Genomic DNA, 17,918 nt, shown 5'->3' on the forward strand with positions numbered 1-17,918 from the left:
CGATGCTGGAGCAGTGTGGGTAACCCTGTGTTAAACCTGGATTCAAAGGATCATGTGAACTAGGCCTTGTCTGAAGTAGCATGTCCAATCTGGGGTCCTGGAAAGGATGGTAGCCCAAGAAAAAAACAAGGATTAATCCGGCACAACACTGAACTTGTTCCTTTCCCCTCACCTACTGTACCATCTAAAACCCGACACTCCTTTGGGCCCATCAAGCCATGCTGGAACCGGCTACTACTCCCTGCCACCTTAGAAGTGGAAGTTTTTTAAGTGTGCGCACACACACAAACACACACACCCCAGGTAGCTTTCAGAAGACTAATGGGTTCGGAAAGCAGAAGGCAGGCCCCTTCAGAGAAGTGAAACACAAGTGTTGTGGCTCTCTGAAGAATGTGGAAAAACAGCTACTTCAGGCACAAGGAAGAAACAAAAAAGCCAGCGAGGTCCAGCCAGAGAGAACTAGCCAGAAAAGCAGCAGCAGAATGTGAGCCCTTTGGGGACAGGGAGCCATCTTATTTATTTATTGTTTCTCTTTGTAAACCGCCCTGAGCTATTTTTGGAAGGGCAGTATAGAAATCGAAATCATAATGCAGAAACCTGGGGCAGTAAACACAGGGACGGAGGGTTGGCCCCGGCGGCAGATTACGGGGCAACTCAAAATTGGGGTTCCCAACTTGGGTGCCCGGATGGTGCTGGACTACAACTCCCATCATCCACAGCGTGGCTGCAGATGGGAGTTGTAGTCCAGCACCATCTGGGGACCCAGGGCTACGGACTGCCAGTTTAATGTACGGAGTTCATACAGGTCTGGGCATACGTGAAAGAAAGCGGAGGAGTCAATGGGGTTAAGGAGCCTCAAAAGGACCGGCAAGGGAACAGAAGGGAGGCCACGTCAGAGCCAGAGCTGAACAGCGAGAAGAAGGAAGTGGAGGCATCCGAGAGAGGAAGTCCAGCGCTGGCTTCCCGGCACAACTGTGTCGTGCGCCTCACCAAGCGTGGGAAACTCGCACCGGCTGACAGCTGCTCGACGGAAACATCTGCACAACCCCAGATGCTTGGCCGGAGGGCAGTGGTGCCTAGCAGGCGTTGCCTTTGCTCAGCTGAGGCAAGGGTCTCTGGGCCCCGGGGGGGGGGGAGAATGTGTTCAGCCAGGAGTTCCCCAGATGTGGGCTAACAACCCTGGTCGCGCCCAGCCCCCACCGCTGGCGCCCACAGCAGCAGGGCATGATGGGATTTGGAGTCCGACAACATCTGCAGACCCGAGTCAGAGAACCCCCTGCGGCTCTAAGCCGATGATGGGGACAGCCTGACAACTCCCAGGCACCAGGGAGCCGAGAAACTTAACCATGGCGCCTGGACGGGGAGATGCAGAGGAAGGGTTGCAAAGCGGAATCTGGATGTGTTTTTCAGCGGACGACGCTGAGCTTGATGGACCAGTGGCCTGGCTCAGCACAGGGCAGCTGCCTGCGTTCCTGGGCACCACAGCCCACGGGCTCACCTGAGCAGCACTGTCGCCTGGAAGGCAGATGTGCGATGCCCATGCAGAGGCCTCGAGGCCTCCATCACCCAGGACGTCCACAGCAGGGCTGGGGCTTGAGCAGAGGCCTGGCCGGGGCCAAGCAGCCCCGCTCACCCGGAGTCCGCACACGCCAGGTCGGGCCAAGCAGAAGAAATCCACCAGCTGCTGGCAGAGGGGTGCTCTCTTCTGGAAACACACACACACACACACACACACACACACACACACACACACACACCCCTAACCGGCCAAATCTCAAGCACGCCTCCTGCAAAGGTGCTGGCAATGACTCCTCTCCTCTCCTCTGCCGGCTCCCCCGACACGGATCAGCTTACCGGGAGCACTTTATTCCCGCCACAACTTTCCATCCGTCATTCAACACGGGCTGCTTCCAACAAAAGCCAGAAAGTGACGGGACGCGGAGCGCGGTCCCCGCAGGGTTCCAGGACCCGTGAAACGAGGGCAGGTGCTTGCGGCTGAGTGTGGGGAACGGGAGGCTCACCAAGGAGTAGCCAGGGGCGCCCAACCACGAGCCCCCAGAGGCCGGACTACAACTCCCATCATCCCTTGACAAAAGGCCACTGTGGCCGGAGATGAAGGGGCTTGTAGTCCAAGGTTGGGATGCCCTGGGCTCAGCAAGTCTTCTCGGACAGAGATTTACCAATTCTTCCTGCCCCCAGCCAGGATTTCATTTATTTATTTTTACATTTCCACCCCGCTCTTCCTCCAAGGAGCCCAGAGCGGGGCACGTGGCCATGTTTCTCCACACAACAACCCTGTGAGGCAGGCTAGGCTGAGAGAGAAGTGACTGGCCCAGAGTCACCCAGCGAGTTTATTTATTTATTTAACATATTTTCATACCACCCCAAACGCAAGTTCTCGGGGCGGTTTACAAGGTTTCATGGCTGGCCGGGGATTTGAACTCGGGACTCCCTGCTCCTAGCCCGACACTCTAACCAGCAGACTACGCTGGCTCCGGGTACTTGGCAGTAACATCACCCTGCCTACTCTGCCTTCAATTTTTCTGAAATGCATGCATGAGAGAAAGGGATGGTCACCTCTCTTGTGGCTGCTAGGAACCCGATTGCCTCAGTCAAGAGGACCAGTATTCTCTTTTGGTCAGTGGCCGGCCAGAAGCCTCTTCAAGCAGGGCATCCCCCACCCGGTCGTATTTAGAGGCAGGCTGCCTTTGAACATGGAGGCTCCATTCAGCTCCCCTGGCTCCTATCTGCTGGCAGCCCCCTCTTCTCCGTGAGTTTGCTCAATTCTTTTATCTTCATATACCACCCAACAGCGCCTTCACGGTTCCCAGGGTTTCTTGGTCGGGAGCCACAGCAATTAAGCAAGTGGGGAACTTTTCCTAAATTTGCAATGCAAATGTGCCCTGGGAGATACCCTCCCAAAAGACGGCCACTGGGGTGCTGCATTCAAAAAACCCCGGGGGCAGGGCTGTGCAAAGTCCACGAATTTGCCTGGCACCGGAAATGACAGGCTAGGGATGGGCAATCCTACCATTTTCTGGCAGCTGATTTCTGGCTTAGCATTTAGGTTTACAAAAGAAGGAAAACGCTGAGTCAAGACCCAGCCAAGATCTCGGGAGGAGAACTCTTTGCCAACAAGGATACTGGGCCCTTGGGGCGGGGAGAGAAGCATTCAGTCCTACCAGTTGATTTCCCGCCCCCAGCGGCACCTCATTCTCCCCCTCCAACAGCTTCCCACGGAAAACCGCCGTCAGGAATCCGCGCCAACGGCAGCCTGCGACGTCACGCAAGGATTGTGACATCACTCAGGCTCCGGCAACAAGGCTCCACACAGCCTCTGGCACTGGGGTCCCCGGAGGTGGCAGCACTACAACTCCCAACATCCCCTGCCACAAGGGCCGACGGGTGGGGGGTGAGGGAGATGTGGGGGCCCAAGGCTGGGAATGCTTCCACTCGCGTGTCAAGAAACCCCAACGCCACGCAGCTTTGCAAGGGGACGCGACGACCATGCATGGGCCCCAGCGGCATCCGTTTGGAGCACTGCAGAACCAAGAAAGGGACGGAGAGCTGGTCTTGCCAAGCAGAGTCTACCCTGGCTTGCGTTTGGATGGGTGACTCCATGTGAGCGCTGCAGGGTGCTCCCCTTCGGGGAAGGGACTGTAGCTCAGGGGAAGAGCTTTGCTTGGCACGCAGGAGGTCCCAGGTTCAATCCCTGGCAGCCTCTCCAGGTAGGGCTGGGAGGGACTCCTGCCTGGAACATTGGAGAGCCGCTGCCAGTCTGGGTTGACAATCCTGAGCGAGATGGACCAAGGGTCTGACTCAGTAGACAGCCGCTTCCTAGTGGATGGGGCCACAGCTCAGTGGTAGAGCAGCTGCCTTCTACTGAGTCAGACCCTGCTTAACGAAGGAGACCATTCAGGCTCGCTACCGCCAGTAGCAATGACGCCACCTCCTGGCTGCCGCGTTTCTGACGGGATCTGTCCCTCTTCCTCCCTTCCCATCCTGGTGGGCTCCTCCAGCCGGGCTTTCTTGGGGTCTACGAGGAGGCCCCCCCTTGGGACGGTCCAGCGGGACACCCGGAGGATGCCCAGAGGCTGCAGCGAGAGGAGCCGGAGCCGGCCTGTGTTGTGGCAACGGCGGCAGAGCAACCAAGGCAAGGCGAGTTCAGGGCCAAGGCTGGCCACAGGTGGAGGCCAGGAATAGAAGGGCCATTTTTACATAAGAGCTGCAGCTGCAGCAGCAGCTCCAAGGCCCGCGGGGTGTGAGGTTACAGCTGCCGGCAGCAGCCTCCGTCCAGGCCAAGGAGCTTTCGGACGGAGAAGCAGCCCAGCTTGGCTGCGGCACTGGCGTGCGGGGAGAGGCAGGCGGCCTGTGCTGCAGCGCACTTCTGGATGGGATCTCGCCGTTAGGCCCCACTGCCTCTCACTGTCAATATCACCACTGTGCATTTATCGCGCAGTCCTTCCAGCATGTCGGAACACGGGGAGCTGCCGGATGCTGAGCCCGGCCCTTGGTTGCTCTTGCTCAGTATTGCCTGCACAGGCTGGCAGCAGCTCTCCAAGGTTCCAAGCAGGCGTCTTGCCCAGGTCTGCTGAGATGCTGCCAGGGATTGGACCTGGGAACGTCTGCCTGCAAAGCAGGGGCTCTGCCACTGAGCTACGGCCCCCTCCCCTCAGGGGAATATCTTACAGTGCTCACACATGTCTGCCATTCAGATGCAAACCAAGGCAGACCCTGCTTAGCAAAGGGGACTAGTCATGCTTGCTACCACAAGCCCAGCTCTCCTCCCACTGGACCATTCAACCAAAGTTCTCAAAGCAGTTTACACATAATACGTAAATAAGAAGATCCCCAAAAGGGATCACAATCTAAAACGAAACACAAGGCAGACTGCAGCCACAGCCACTGGAGGGATGCTGTGCAGGGGCTGGACAGGGCCACCTGCTCTCCCCCTGCTCCATAAGAGAGACCTGCCACTTTAAAAGGTGCCTCTTTGCTCCGTTAGCAGGGGTAACTGTGCTGGCCTTGAACTGGCAGTTGGGGGGGGGGGAGGAAGCCAGGTGCCCTGATGCTGCAGACTACAACTCCCAGAATCCCCAGCTGCAATGGCTCTTGCTTGGGGATTGATGGGAGTTGTAGTCCACAACACCAGGGCATCCCTGCAAGAGGGGCAGCTGGCAGGGAAGGTGCGATCGCTCCTCTGGCTGCTGAGTTGCCGCCTCTGCTTGGACCAAGAACTGCTCAGGCCCCTTGAGGGGGTACCACCAGACCCTGCCTCTTCACGGGGAGGAGACCTTGGCAGCAGGGCAAAGCGACTGGAAAGGAGGCCGGGGGAAGGGCCCGAAATAGAAGGCTCCCGGCTTAATGATTGACAGAGCGACAATCGCTCAACACACACCGACATCAGTGCTGGGAAAGTGATGCAAGGCAGGCCCAAGCAGCGTGACCTGTGGACAACCTCCGGGAGGCCGAGCCCTCTCCCTTGGGGCAAGCAACCGTGGGGCTATCCTTGCAGGAAGCAGATGGTGCTGGGGAGAGGGAGAGAGAACTGGCCAGGAGCAGGAAGCGAGCCCAAGTGCCCTCTCCTCACAACTGGTCTGGTGGGTTGCAAGCATGCCTTGTCCACTTAGCTAAGCAGGGTCTGCCCTGGTTTGCATTTGAATGGGAGACTCCATGTATGAGCACTGGAAGATACTCCCCTCAGGGGATGGAGCCGCTCTGGGAAGAGCATCTGGGTTCCAAGTTCCCTCCCGGGCAGCACTGAACTGCCAGAACTGCCCACACCCTCGGAGGCGGCTGGCGGGGAGGAAGAATGGGGAGAGGTTTTCTGCCTCTCTCACAACACTCAAAGTCCCACTAGGGCACCCGGACCCAAAGTTTACCCATCACGGGTGCAGAAGACTGCCAGGTTCTAGACTGGAAACCAAACATGCCCCCCGCCCCCACCGCCATGCACGCCTCCCGGGCATGGCAGATTCCGAACCCGCTGCCCTGGTGGCACCCAGAGCGGCTCCCCTCCCACCACGGGAGCGAGAATCCCTCCCCCCTGCCCAGCTGAGATTCTTGTCTGGCTCATGACCCGTAGGCTGCCCGCTCCCCACCCTGGCCTTGGATTAACCCAGCGGCGAGCGAGAACAAGGCCGCCACTGTCGGCGCTGCCTACAGAGACATACTTGGAGCCACACATCTACGCCGGCACGTCCAGCGTCTCTCCCAAGGAGGCAAGCCGCCGCCTGTCCTCCGGGCCTGATCCACTTCTTGGGACACGGGCTGTCCCCCGCACCCTGCCCAGGCCAGAAAGTCCAAGTCCACAGGATCCTGAAGTTCACGGGACCCCGAGGGGGGCTTTTTCGCCCCCCACCCAGCTTGGTCTCTCTGCTTGGCACAAGCCTGCCTTTCGCACCACTTCCTGCTCAGACCTCCCAAGGGTCAAGAATACATCACTGCAGAAGGAAGGAAGGAAGGAAGGAGGGGTTCCTGAGCGCGGGTCCCCAGATGTTGCATGACTACAACTCCCATCATCCCCGGCCACAGCTCCAAGGTCCCAAAGCAGGGAGGGGTGCAGAACTCTAGCCCTCCTGCAGACGTTAGGACTACAGCTCCCATCTGTGGGCCACTACAGGAGGGGCGATGGGAGTTGTAGTCCATAAACAGCTGGGAGAGGCGCAGTTGTGTCACTCAGGCTTAGGGGCACACAATCTGGCCACCTTGCTGAAGCTAAGCAGGTCTAGGTGCGGTCAGTATCTGGATGGGAGTCTTGCGGATGCCACCTTTGGCATGGAGAAGGCCCCAGGTTCAATTTATACCAAACCCCAGGGTTTGGATACGTTCATGGAGGAGAGCAGGATGCCTCTGAGTACCAGTTGCAGGGGAGCAACAGCAGGAGAGGGGGCCTGCCCTCCCCTCCTGCCTGCAGGCCTCCCAGCGGCACCTGGCGGGCCACCGTAGGACGCTGGCCTAGATGGGCTTCCTTGGGCCTGATCCAGGAGGGCTGTCAGCATCTCCCAGTAGGCGTGGGCAGTAATGAGCGGGATGGAACCACCGTCTGCTCTGACCCGGAATAAGGCACCTTCCCATTGTGTTCAACAGCTATAACCAACCCATCCTCCACACACCCCAAGAGACAGTCAAGATCCCGACTGCCTGGACTCTGTCAAAGAAGCTTCATGCTCCAAACAAACATCGGCGTTTGTCTCCCAAACAGGTGTCGTTACAGAGACGCCTGGCACCCTCGGCCCCACGGACTTCCTTCCCGGGCAGAAAACAACATTATCTTTGAGGCGCACTCGAGAACTTCGCCTCTGGTAACAGAAGAGGGCCAGAGGCGCCAGCGTTCGGTAAATCAGAGCACACACCGTGTTCCTGAAACGTAATAAGGAGTGAGTGCACCGCGAGGAGATCTTCGGCGGCGATTAAAAAAGAAAGCAAGCCCTGCCTGCTCCAAGCTGCGGCACAAGAGAGCCCCAAGGGAGGAGGCATCCGTCAGAGGGAGCACCACGATCTGCTGCTGGGACACGTCGCCCAAACCCATCCTGCCAATGCCTTCAGCGCTATAAAACGTACGCACACCATGCGCAGAGAACAGGGAGAGGTTTTCTGCCCCTCTCACAACACTCAAAGCAGGGCTCCGGCCCAGAGCTGAGGTCCTGGGAGGTTGCTGGGCTCTAACTCCCACCATGGCCGGCCACACTGGAACCCCTGCTCAGCCTTTTCGCTCTCCAGGAACCCCTTCACACCCCGGTTCATACAAGCTGCTGCAGAAACCTTCCAACTTGCAACACAGTCTGTGTGCAGAGGGACCTGGCAGTAATCCAGAGCCTCTTGTCACCTTGTGTGAACAAGAGACACACCTTCCCTTCTAGCTGCATTTTGTAAGCCCACCCCTCAGGGAAAGCAGCAGGAGAACTGTTCCTGCAGGAATGGCCCCCTTTGCTAGGCAGGGCTTGCCCTGGGCTGCATTTGGGGGGGCGGCCACGTGGGAACGCTGTAAAATAGTCTTCTTAGGGGCTGGGACGGTAGCGGGCGAGGCGGACCAAGGATCTGATTTGGCAGAAGGCGGCTTCCTATGTTCCACGGAGTTTCTTGCTGGGGGGGAGAATACAGATCTGTCGAAGTCAATTGAGGAGGGACAGATCTCAAATCCTAGACTCTTAAACCAGGGTGGGAGGAACTCCCCTCCCCCAATATCTCCCAAGGTCACAATGCTTTAGAATTCTCGCCCCCCACCACCGAACTTTATTTCACTTTTTAAAATATAGTTTGTGAATATGATTCTCTTGAGATCGTTCTGAATGTTCTGAGGCATACAATGCTCACAAATTTGGGGAAGCGTTTTACAGTAACATGTTCACCCAAATTCACGTGTGGGGGCCAGGGAGTTCGAAAGCTAGCCAAGAAACCTGCAAGAAAATCTGTCTGATTATTTCAAAACAATAGGGGGCAGGAAGTGGATTTCACTCTGAAATGCTATTTTCTGCCACCCAATTTGAACGAGATACAGCCTAGAACTTTAACCGGCTTTCTTACAAAGACAAATATTTTGGGTGGGTGGGAATCTCTCTGCCCCCCCTGCACCAAATCAGAGAAACAAAATTACAAGTCACTGTAAAAAAAAGCCAAACCACAAGCCTCTCATCCCCTTGCCCTCCTGCCACAAAACCCACAGCCTGGGAGCCCCGCGCTGAAATAAACGTGCACATTTTTCACACGGAAAAAAGCCAGCCTGCTCTCTGCTCATTTAGAAAGTGTGGAGGATGTAGCAAAAAGCTCCAGTGATAAACCACAGAGTAATCTTCCACTTCTAGGAAAGGAGAAGGGTGGTCCCCTTTCCTATCGGGGAACTTTGCTCATGCTCCGCGTCTTCGCTATCTGGATCTCGCAGGAGGCACGCTCAGCCCCGATCCACACGTTTTGTCTAAGCTTGGTAGCAAGCCACTGGCTGACAGCCATGCCAAGTGACTCCTGAGCAGCCCCACTGAAATGAATGGGACAAGTGAGTCTTGCTTAGCTGGTTAACTGTCGAAGACCGAGCAAAGGAACCTTGTACCAAGTCTAAAGGGAAACCACAAACTGGAAGCACAATCAAAAGCCAGGATGCAGACAAACGTATACAAAGAAATCTGTATGACTACAAACAACTGTGTATGCAAACAATGCCCAATATAGACACATAAAAGAGACGCAGGACGGGTTTTCTGGACAGCCACGCCTTCCGATACTTTTAGCAAACATGTAAGAATGTTTATGTCAACGAACAAACTCAAAAACGCAAGCATATGGGATTGCTGAAACAGAAAGTGACCTACCCACATGGCTTTACAATTCCAAGATTTTATTTTATTGATTGATCGTATTTCTATACCACCCAAAACCTGCACCTCTGGGCGGTGGAGGATATAGAGGGCTGGATTCCAGCGCTTAATAATAAAACTATCTAGATCAACGCAATCACTCCTGTTACAAGTTCACACTGGGAACTTTAGCCAGAAATAAAAGAACATAGGAAGCTGCCTTCTACGGAGTCAGATCTTTGGTCAATCTAGCTCAGGATTGTCCACTCTGGCTGGCAGCAGCTTTTCAGGGTTTCCGACAGGAGTCTTTTCCCAGCCCTGCCTGGAGATGCTGCCAGGGAGTGAACCTGGGACTTTCTGCATGCCAAGCAGACGCTCTGCCGGTCAGCTACAGCCCCATCCTAACCTAGATCGGTCTTTGGATTAATCCAATAAGGCAGCTCTTGTGCACTTGTAGCAACTTGGTAACTACAAGCCTTTCAGGGTCAAGGATGTAACACTTTGGAAAGCTTAATTAAAATGCATTACATTGGGGTTGCCAGTCCTGGGTCCCCAGATGATGCTGGACTACAACTCCCATTTGGCTGTTGTGGCTTGCAATGATGGGAGCTGTAGTCCAACGACATCCGGGGATCCAGGACTGGCAATCCTTGTCTTAACACTTTGACATGATTTTACATTCTAGCAAGGGCTCCCAACATGCACCTCCATTAAGGGTATACCTAGCAAAAACCAGAAGTGGAGGGCCAGCTATCAACAAGCTAAAAATCTCTGCCCTGAAACAACAAAGGATGTCTCAGAAAAAGTAGCAACGTCAGGCCAGGGTCTGCCGTTCTGCAGAAGGCAGCGGGCCAAGGAAGAGGAGTTTGCTACTCCTTCAGGATCACCAGCGGGGACTGGGATAAAAACTTGTCCTGAACTCTTCACTGGCAAGAAAAGAGATTTCTTCTGCTGCTATCAGCAACCCAATCCAAGGGGAAACAGTCTCATCTTCTGTACTTCACTGTACCGTAGTTCATTCTGTGGGTCTGTGACTCACACGGTCCCCGTAAGGATTCAGGGAACTTGCTCAAGAGTTGCCCAAGAGTACTCTAGAACAAGGACAAAACACCTTCTGTCTGGAACAGATTGTGCTCCACGCGCAATATGCAGGTTTTCAAATCACACAGGGCTCTTTCAGGCTCGGTAGGGAAATCAAGCATCCTGTATGACCCAGACCACATAGCTGCATGCTAGCTGGTCCACACAGATGATGCTTTCCTCACTCAGCATTTCTTGACCTGTGGTACCACCACCACCACGGCCCGGGTTTTCAGGGAACTGCAGCTTCAAATGACTCACTTCAGTGGGTGTTTGAAATCCACACAACAAGAAGGAACGCGTAGGAACCCCCGAGTTCTCTCTGCTGAGCCGAGTCTGGTTGTCGAGATCAAACTGGGGTTGGTGGAAATGTGTGTGTGTGGGGGTGTAGCTTGTTGCTCCGGAGCGCAGGACTAGGACCCATGGGTTGAAAGGCTCAGGCCAGAGAGATCCCCCCCCCGCCCCGTAAGAGTGGCTGGCAACCTGCAGACATTTATGGAAGGCTGCTTAAAAGCTGGTTTGCTGATTCGGACCTCTGGCAGAGCTATTCTCGTACAACGGTCCGTCCCCCCTTCCCGGACATCTGATAGCGGCGGCAGCAACGCCAGCACTGCCCTCCCACCCACCCCGGCCCACTGCAGGGGTTTGAAGAGAGCCTGACAAGTTGAAGGAACTGAAACCCTGAAGGCAGACCGAGGCAACCTGAGTTCCACGAACCACTTGCGATTCTAGGGAGGGGCGCGTGTGTACGTCTCTCCGAACAGGAAAACCACAGCGCCTCTTATCAGATCACTTCTAAGATTGAAACGGAGGTGCAAAGTGTGTTGGCTGGTGCAAAAACAGAACCACACCGGAGTGAAACAAGGTGGCTTCGACATCCAAGTTCTGAGTTGCCTTCTAGCAGAAGCCGGGATCAGTCCTGGAAAGAGGGCTTCATCCGGATTCACAAGGGGACATTTCAGCGAACCACGTGCAGAAGCAAACTAGGTGACAAAGTTGTTATGCTGACCCCAGCGTTTTTGCCTGGCACATCATCACTGTACGTGGCCTTGTTAGGAGGCACAGTAAGGAGAAGGCCTCTGCCCCCAAAAAGCTTACAATCAGAGTAATCCCCGGAGAAGAACTACATCAACTGTTTGGTTATAAAGGGAAGCGTTTAAGAATTATAAGGGGAGACACGGCCCAAGGGCTTAAAGCAAGGGTTCCCCACTCTGGATCTCTAGATGTTGCCGCACTACAACTCCCATCATCTCCCGCCATTGCCACGGAGGATGATGGGCCTTGTAGTCTAACACCATCTGGGGACCCCTGGTTGGAAAGTAACGTAAACAGAGATACAGGCTCCACTCCCAAGCGTGCTTGCCTCCGAGTAAGCCCCACTCAGAAGAGGCGCAGCAGACTGCCAGCTCTATACAGATTCCGAAGGCAGCCCTTCCCTTGGCCTACGTGCGCTTACTCTGCCCAACAACTTCAGTCCTCGCAGGGGCGGTTGTTGGACGACCACTCCCACCCCCCTCGGCGGCCAGCAGTCAGGGATGATGGGAGTTGCAGTCCGCCGCTGCAGGAGGGTCGGAGTCGTGTGCAGCCCCGGAGCGAGCGGGCAGATGTCCGCGGGAGGAGGAGGAGCCCTCGGGCTCCCCTTTCCTCCCCGCTGGGGTCTCTGCTTCGCCGGGGAAAGCAAGCCCCTTCCTGCCGGCAGCCGCGGCGGCGGCGGCGGCGACTCCTCCCTTTGTCCCCGCCGCGGGCGCGGATCTGCTGGGGAAGCCTCCGGAAGGAGAATACGGAGGACGGGAGGCGGCCACAACTTTCCGAGCTGCTGCGGGAAGGGGCGAGGGAGGCGGCGGCGGCGGCGGCTACTCACAGCTGGTTGATGGCGTTCTGCGAGATGACGGCGTCGTCGGAGAAATAGGGGATCATCTTGGGGGCCGGCGAGCGGCCGCCGCCGCGGGGCAGCCAGCCAGCCAGCCCCCGCGGAGGAGCAGCAGCAGCCCACGCCGGGTCACGAAGGGCCGCCCGCGCCGGGCCGCCGGAGAGCGCGCCGCGTGGCCATCGGGCAGCCGGGAGACGCCGCCGCCGCCGGCCAGCAGGGCGCACGGGAGCGGGCAGGGAGAGGCCGGCCGGCCGGCCGGCGAGGCTGCTGCTGCTGCTGCTGCTGCTGCTGGGTCCGCGCTGCCTGCCACTGGTGGCGGCCCCGCAGCGCCCTCCCGGCGGCGGTGTGAGCAGTGCGCAGGAGCCGGCCCCGGCGCCTCTTTGGAGAGCTGCCGCCGGCCCCGCGAGGAGGGGACGCGGCGCGGCAGCCCAAGGCGGGGCCCAGCCCGCGCCCGCCCTCTCGCCGGCCCAGCCTCCAACCAAGAGGCGCCCCCCAGCAGCGCGCGGGCCCGGCCCTGTTGCTGCTGCCGCGGCGCCGCCGCCGGACGGACCCTGCCCGGGCTGCGCTCTGTCCATGCGCAGAGGCTCCAGCGCCATCCCTCGGGCTCGCTGCTCTCGCCAGCCTGGCGTTCTTCTTCCTCCTCCCCGCAGCAGACGATGGTGCCGCACCGCGTGGGGGCTGGCTTGGGGCCTGAGACTTGTGCTGCTTGGATGAGTCCAACGGGCGGCGGCGGGGGGGGGGGTTGTTGCTTTTTCTCTCTCGTAACTCAGACTCTCGCTTGTTGACATTTCCCCCTAACCCCCCCACAAATACGACGCGTGGGTAAAAACCGTGCGGCCATGGGAAAGGGCAAACCGTCCAAACTCGAATACCAGCCAGAGATTAAGAGTTGGTTGAGGCTATACAAGCAAGTCCCGTGTTAAGAAGAAAGTGTCGGTTGCTGAGCATGCACGTAAAACTGGATCGGAGATAATTATTGGAAACACAACTCAAGAACGGACATCATTCCAAAACTGGACTTGAGTGGATGGAGGGGGACAAACTGACCATCCCTTATGGACGTCTTTAATGAATGTTTCCAAAAACTTGTCCTGTTTTGTTACTCCTCTAGCCAACTGGGTTTGATGGCTTAGCTTTTCGGGAAAGGCAATCTTCCAGACGCTACTGAACAGTCCAACTGGTTTTTGACCACTTCCTTGATGCGTATGCAAAGTGGCTAATAAAAATGTCCCACCGTTATTGATTGGCTGGGCAGGTAAACCAAGCAAAGGCAACCCCCAGCTGGGCTGTCCACCCGTCGGTGCAAGGGGTGAACGGACCGTTCCATTCGGATTTACAAACCCAGGGCTCAACTCCACCCCCCCCCCCAAAGCCGCTTTTTGCTCCAGTCCCTCTCCCCAGCTGTGCCCACCCCCACCCCGCCGGCCTCGAAAGAGGAAGTCTCGGGGCAGAGGTCGGCACATCCGTGAAGGGCTCGTCCTGAATGCCTGGGACAGGGGCGTGGGAGCAGGGGCGCCATCTGCGAGTGGCCACTGGGGCAGGGTCCCCCCCCCCCAGCGAATGGCTCAGAGCCCCGAATCTCCCCAGCCCCCTCCCTCCTCCACGGCCTCTTCCAGAAGAGAAACACAGCAGTGGCGGTGCCTGCACAGGGGGGATTTCCCACTCTTTCCAGCTGTCGCTCAACTACAAGGCCCATCGCCCCCAGCCAGAATTGACTGCAGCCGGGGATGCTGGGAGTTGTAGTTCAGCAAGAGCTGGAGAGAGCCAAGGCGGCCTGCCCCCAGTCAGCTCTCTGCTGCTTCCGCCTTCAGGAGGTGCTGTATGGTGACATGAACAATGTTTTGAATTAAGAGACATACTCATTCTCGGGTGGGGGGGGCATGATTGAGTTTAATGACCAAAGTGGTGGGGGCTGGGTGCCCGGGCCCCGGGTCTTCCGAGTACAGACACCAAGACACACATGCATCGGGGCAGGCAACACTTACCTCCTGGGCTGGAACCGGCCGTCGTCTTCCCCGCTGTCCGCCTCCTGCACGCACAAGAGAAGAGAGAAGAGGTGAGCGCACGAAACAGACGGCAAAGCTGAGTTGCCTTCCCCCAAGACTGGCCACCTGAGGCAGCCGTCCCCCTCGGCCTCACAGGAACAGAGGGAGCTGGCTTCGACCCAGTCAGTCCCAGAGTTCCCTCTAAGGCAGGCCTGCTTGATGATTGTCCTCTTGATTACTTTATTGTTGCTTTCTCTGCATAAGCCACTTTGGGAAACTTTGGTGGGAAAGCGGCGTATACATATCCATTGTTTGTTGCTTTGCACACACAATGCCTTGATCCAGCCACCCGGAACAAAACTCATTCCGCACACAGATGAGGGGGGGGGGAAATAGAGAGAATACTGGCCAGACCACGTTGCTTAGTACTGCCTATACCAGGGGTTCTTAACCTTGGGTCCCCAGAGGCTGTTGGACTTCAACTCCCATCATCCCCAACCAAAGGCCACTGGAACTGGGGATGATGGGAGTTGAAGTCCAATCACATCATTGAGAATCCCCGGTCTATACCAGTGCTTCCCCACCTGCGGACCTCCAGAGGTTGCTGAACTACAACCCGCATCACCCCCCCTGCCACAGTCACTGGGAGCCGGGGCTGTGGGAGCTGTCGTTCAGCAACCTCTGGAGGCCCCTCGGTGGGAAGCACTGGTCTGCAGACTAGCAGCGGCTTCTCCAGGGTTGCAGGCGGAAGTCTCTCTCGGCCCTCTCTTGGAGATGCTGCTGCCAGGGAGGGAACTGGGAACCTTCTGCTTGCAAGCAGGCAGGTGCTCTTTCACGGCGCTATGGCCCCATCCCCTAAGAGGAAGATCTTACAGTGCACACACTCAAATGGAACCCCGAGCAGACCCTGCTTAGCAAAGGGGGCCGTTCCAGCTCGCTCCCACCAGACCAGCTCTCCACCCACTCCTGGCCGAGTTGGCCCCCAAGAGAGCATCCCGTGCAGTCCGATGAAGAGGTTTGGGCTTCGCCAATGTCTTCTCGCTTGGAAGGTGCCACCTGAGATTTCTCAACGTGTCTCCCCGCCAACACATCCATCGCTGCCTCTGGGCTTACTTCTCTGGGCAGACAAAGCTCTCTTGCGTGGCACTCACTCACACACAACTGATGGGATCGGCGTCTGGCAGCCACTGGAAGGGGGATCCGGGAGGGCGCCTGGGTACCCGCTGGGGAACGTGCACGGGCCGGTAGCGAGGAAACAATACCAATATCATCTTCAGCCGCCAGATGAAACCTGGCCAGGCTGGAAGCCGACACACGGAAGCACCGTCAGTGCATGAGAAAAAGCGTCTGGATGGGATCTGGAATCTTGTCTGCACTCGGGTGGAATTAATTCGGTACTGGAATTAAAAGGAATTTGGCTGTAGCGTGTGCTTAAATAGAAGCAAAGCAGGAGGGAGAGCGGGAGGAAAAGCACAGGCTTTATCTGCAAAGCAGCAGAAAGCAAGATCCACGCCTGCCGTTTGGGCAGGAGCCAAGCAGCGCTTCTGGGAGGGGATCAAAGCGACGGGGACGCCAAAGCTGGCAAGGAACCCTCTCGGAGGAGACAGGGCAGGAGTTCACAGGAAGCCAGCACTGAGAAAGCAGGCCGCGTCCTCTGGCTGAGAAAGCACCCAGTCCTCCTCCACAGAGGAGCCTTGCAGGGATGGGAACTATGTGTGAACAGAGCACGTGCAATGCTACTTGTGAATGGCTGGGGAAGCTGAGCGCTGCAGTCAACATCATCCAGGAGCCCCAGGCTTAAAGGGCAGGCCGTTTCCCCCACGGCCCCAGAAGGCCGAGGCACAGCCAGGCGCGTCGCTTTCCCCCGGCTCAAAAGCCAAACGCAGCCAGCACATCATCCCAGAGGCCGGCCGTTCCAAGTTTGCGAGGAAAGCAGGACAGTTGCTCGGACTCGCTTGGCAGGGCACGCGTCTTTCCCCCGACAGGCTGCCAAGCCCCCAAACGAGGTGTCGGGATGTCCTGCCAGCCCAGTGCATTCTGGGCCGCATCGGATGCCAAAGAGGTGAGGCTGTTTCACCTCTATCAGGCCTCCCAGCAGAGGCACCTGCTCACGCCCCTGGCCGCCCGTCTCTTTCAAGCCCGGGGCACTCCTTTGATCGCATGCACCCACCTTTCTCCTCCTGCCTCAGTTTCCTCTAGCCCACCTCCCTTAAACCAGTGGTCTTCTCTATTTTTCCAGGAGGGGGCAATGTCTGGAATTTCCGGACGCCGATTCCGTTACTGGCGCATTTTGCCCTATGTATAACAGTTAAAGGCTTTGCAAAAATATGGGCTCCTTGCAGGAGATATTCTCTTGCCCGTGGGCGTATATACTGTGTATATTATTTTATTATTTATTATTATTAAGAATAATTCGATTTCTATACTGCCCTTCCAAAAATGGCTCGGGGCGGTTTACACCGAGAAATAATAAATAAATAAGATGTCTCCCTGTCCCCAAAGGGCTCACAATCTAAAAAGGAACATAAGTGAGACACCAGCCACAGTCACCGGAGGTAGTGTGCTGGGGGTGGAGAGGGCCTGCTACTCTCCCCCTGCTCAAGAAAGAGAATCACCACGTTAACCAGGTGCCTCTTTGCCCAGTTAGCAGGGGTATTATAATAGCCACTTCAAAATCTGCTTATGACTATAGTAATGGAAAAGCGGTGCCGTGCCCAATTCCGTTACCCTTGGCATTGCCCCTGAGGGAAGGGCCTCCCCGTGGAGGAGACACTCCCTGGCTTTTCCGCCCAAGGCCCCAGCTTCCCCGATCCGACTTTCTGGCTTCTTTGCACGGTCGTTTATTTGTTAATCTGAAGCTGCCCCAGTTTTACAAAGGAAGGGGAGAACTATTTTTAATGCATCCCCTATCGTTGCCAGTTTATCATCCTCGACTCCAAGGCATCAGGCTTTGGGGAGAAGCCATGCGGGCGGAAAAATCAGGCCTGGCGGCGGAGCACGGTGTGTGCAGCCTGGCCCCAACTCTGGACGACCAGAGGCCCTTGGGGCTGGGCTGCCCCACTCAGTAAGCCCAGCTATGCGGATCACGTCCTTTCCGTTTGGAACGGGCAGGCAGCCCGAGGCCAGGTGTGTCGGCAGAACTTTGCAACAGCCCCCAGCCACAGAAACAGGCGACTGGGACAGGAGGGAAGCGAAACCAAGCAAAAGAGGGGGAGCTGGACAGGGCGCCTGCGCCCACCACCGGCCACGGAAGGGGTCAGCAAGCACAGCAGACTGCTTCCCGCCCAGAGGCCAGAGTTCGGCTCCTTGGAAACTGACATCCTGAGAGTGTCACCCTGCACGCTCCACCGAGGCAGTGGGGAACCTTGCTAGTGAACGACAGACGTGCAACACCACCTCTCTTGGGTGCCCTGAGCAATGCTAGCCGTTGGCCTGTGGGGCAGACGCAACGCTCGGAGAACTCTCTGAGGACCGAGCCTCGGCCTGCAATTCCACATTAGGCCACAAGAGGGGAGCAGAGACAAAGCAGAGGCACGGGTCACTTCTCTGGCTGGCTGTTCAGCTGGCTAAGCACTTCAATGTCTCTCTGGTTTGGGTTTAGCTTTAGTGACCAAGGAGGTGTGGCGAGGTAGCTAGCTGTGCGTGGGGATGCGATTCCCCACTCTTTCCCCGCACCCCCGATTCAGTTCGGAG

The 17,918-nt window shown here is 57.0% G+C and overlaps 1 protein-coding gene across 10 annotated transcripts in view; it reads right to left on the bottom strand.

The window, feature by feature from the left end:
• Positions 1–17,918, bottom strand: part of SSH2 (slingshot protein phosphatase 2) — a 70,528-nt gene that overhangs the window by 34,289 nt on the left and 18,321 nt on the right. For 2 of the 10 annotated variants that reach the window (XM_053275367.1, XM_053275372.1), the window contains exon 2: positions 14,226–14,269. The exons of 1 other annotated variant lie outside the window; for it this stretch is intronic. In XM_053275367.1, coding sequence (XP_053131342.1) covers positions 14,226–14,269 — 44 coding nt within the window. Of the gene's footprint in view, positions 1–3,031; positions 3,132–3,182; positions 3,240–12,231; positions 12,971–14,225; positions 14,270–17,918 lie in introns of those variants that run through there. 7 more of the 10 variants (XM_053275366.1, XM_053275365.1, XM_053275373.1 and 4 more) reach the window with 6 other exon arrangements.

The sequence above is a fragment of the Hemicordylus capensis genome, chromosome 12 (genome assembly GCF_027244095.1).
Source record: "Hemicordylus capensis ecotype Gifberg chromosome 12, rHemCap1.1.pri, whole genome shotgun sequence".
NCBI classification, from domain to species: domain Eukaryota; kingdom Metazoa; phylum Chordata; class Lepidosauria; order Squamata; family Cordylidae; genus Hemicordylus; species Hemicordylus capensis.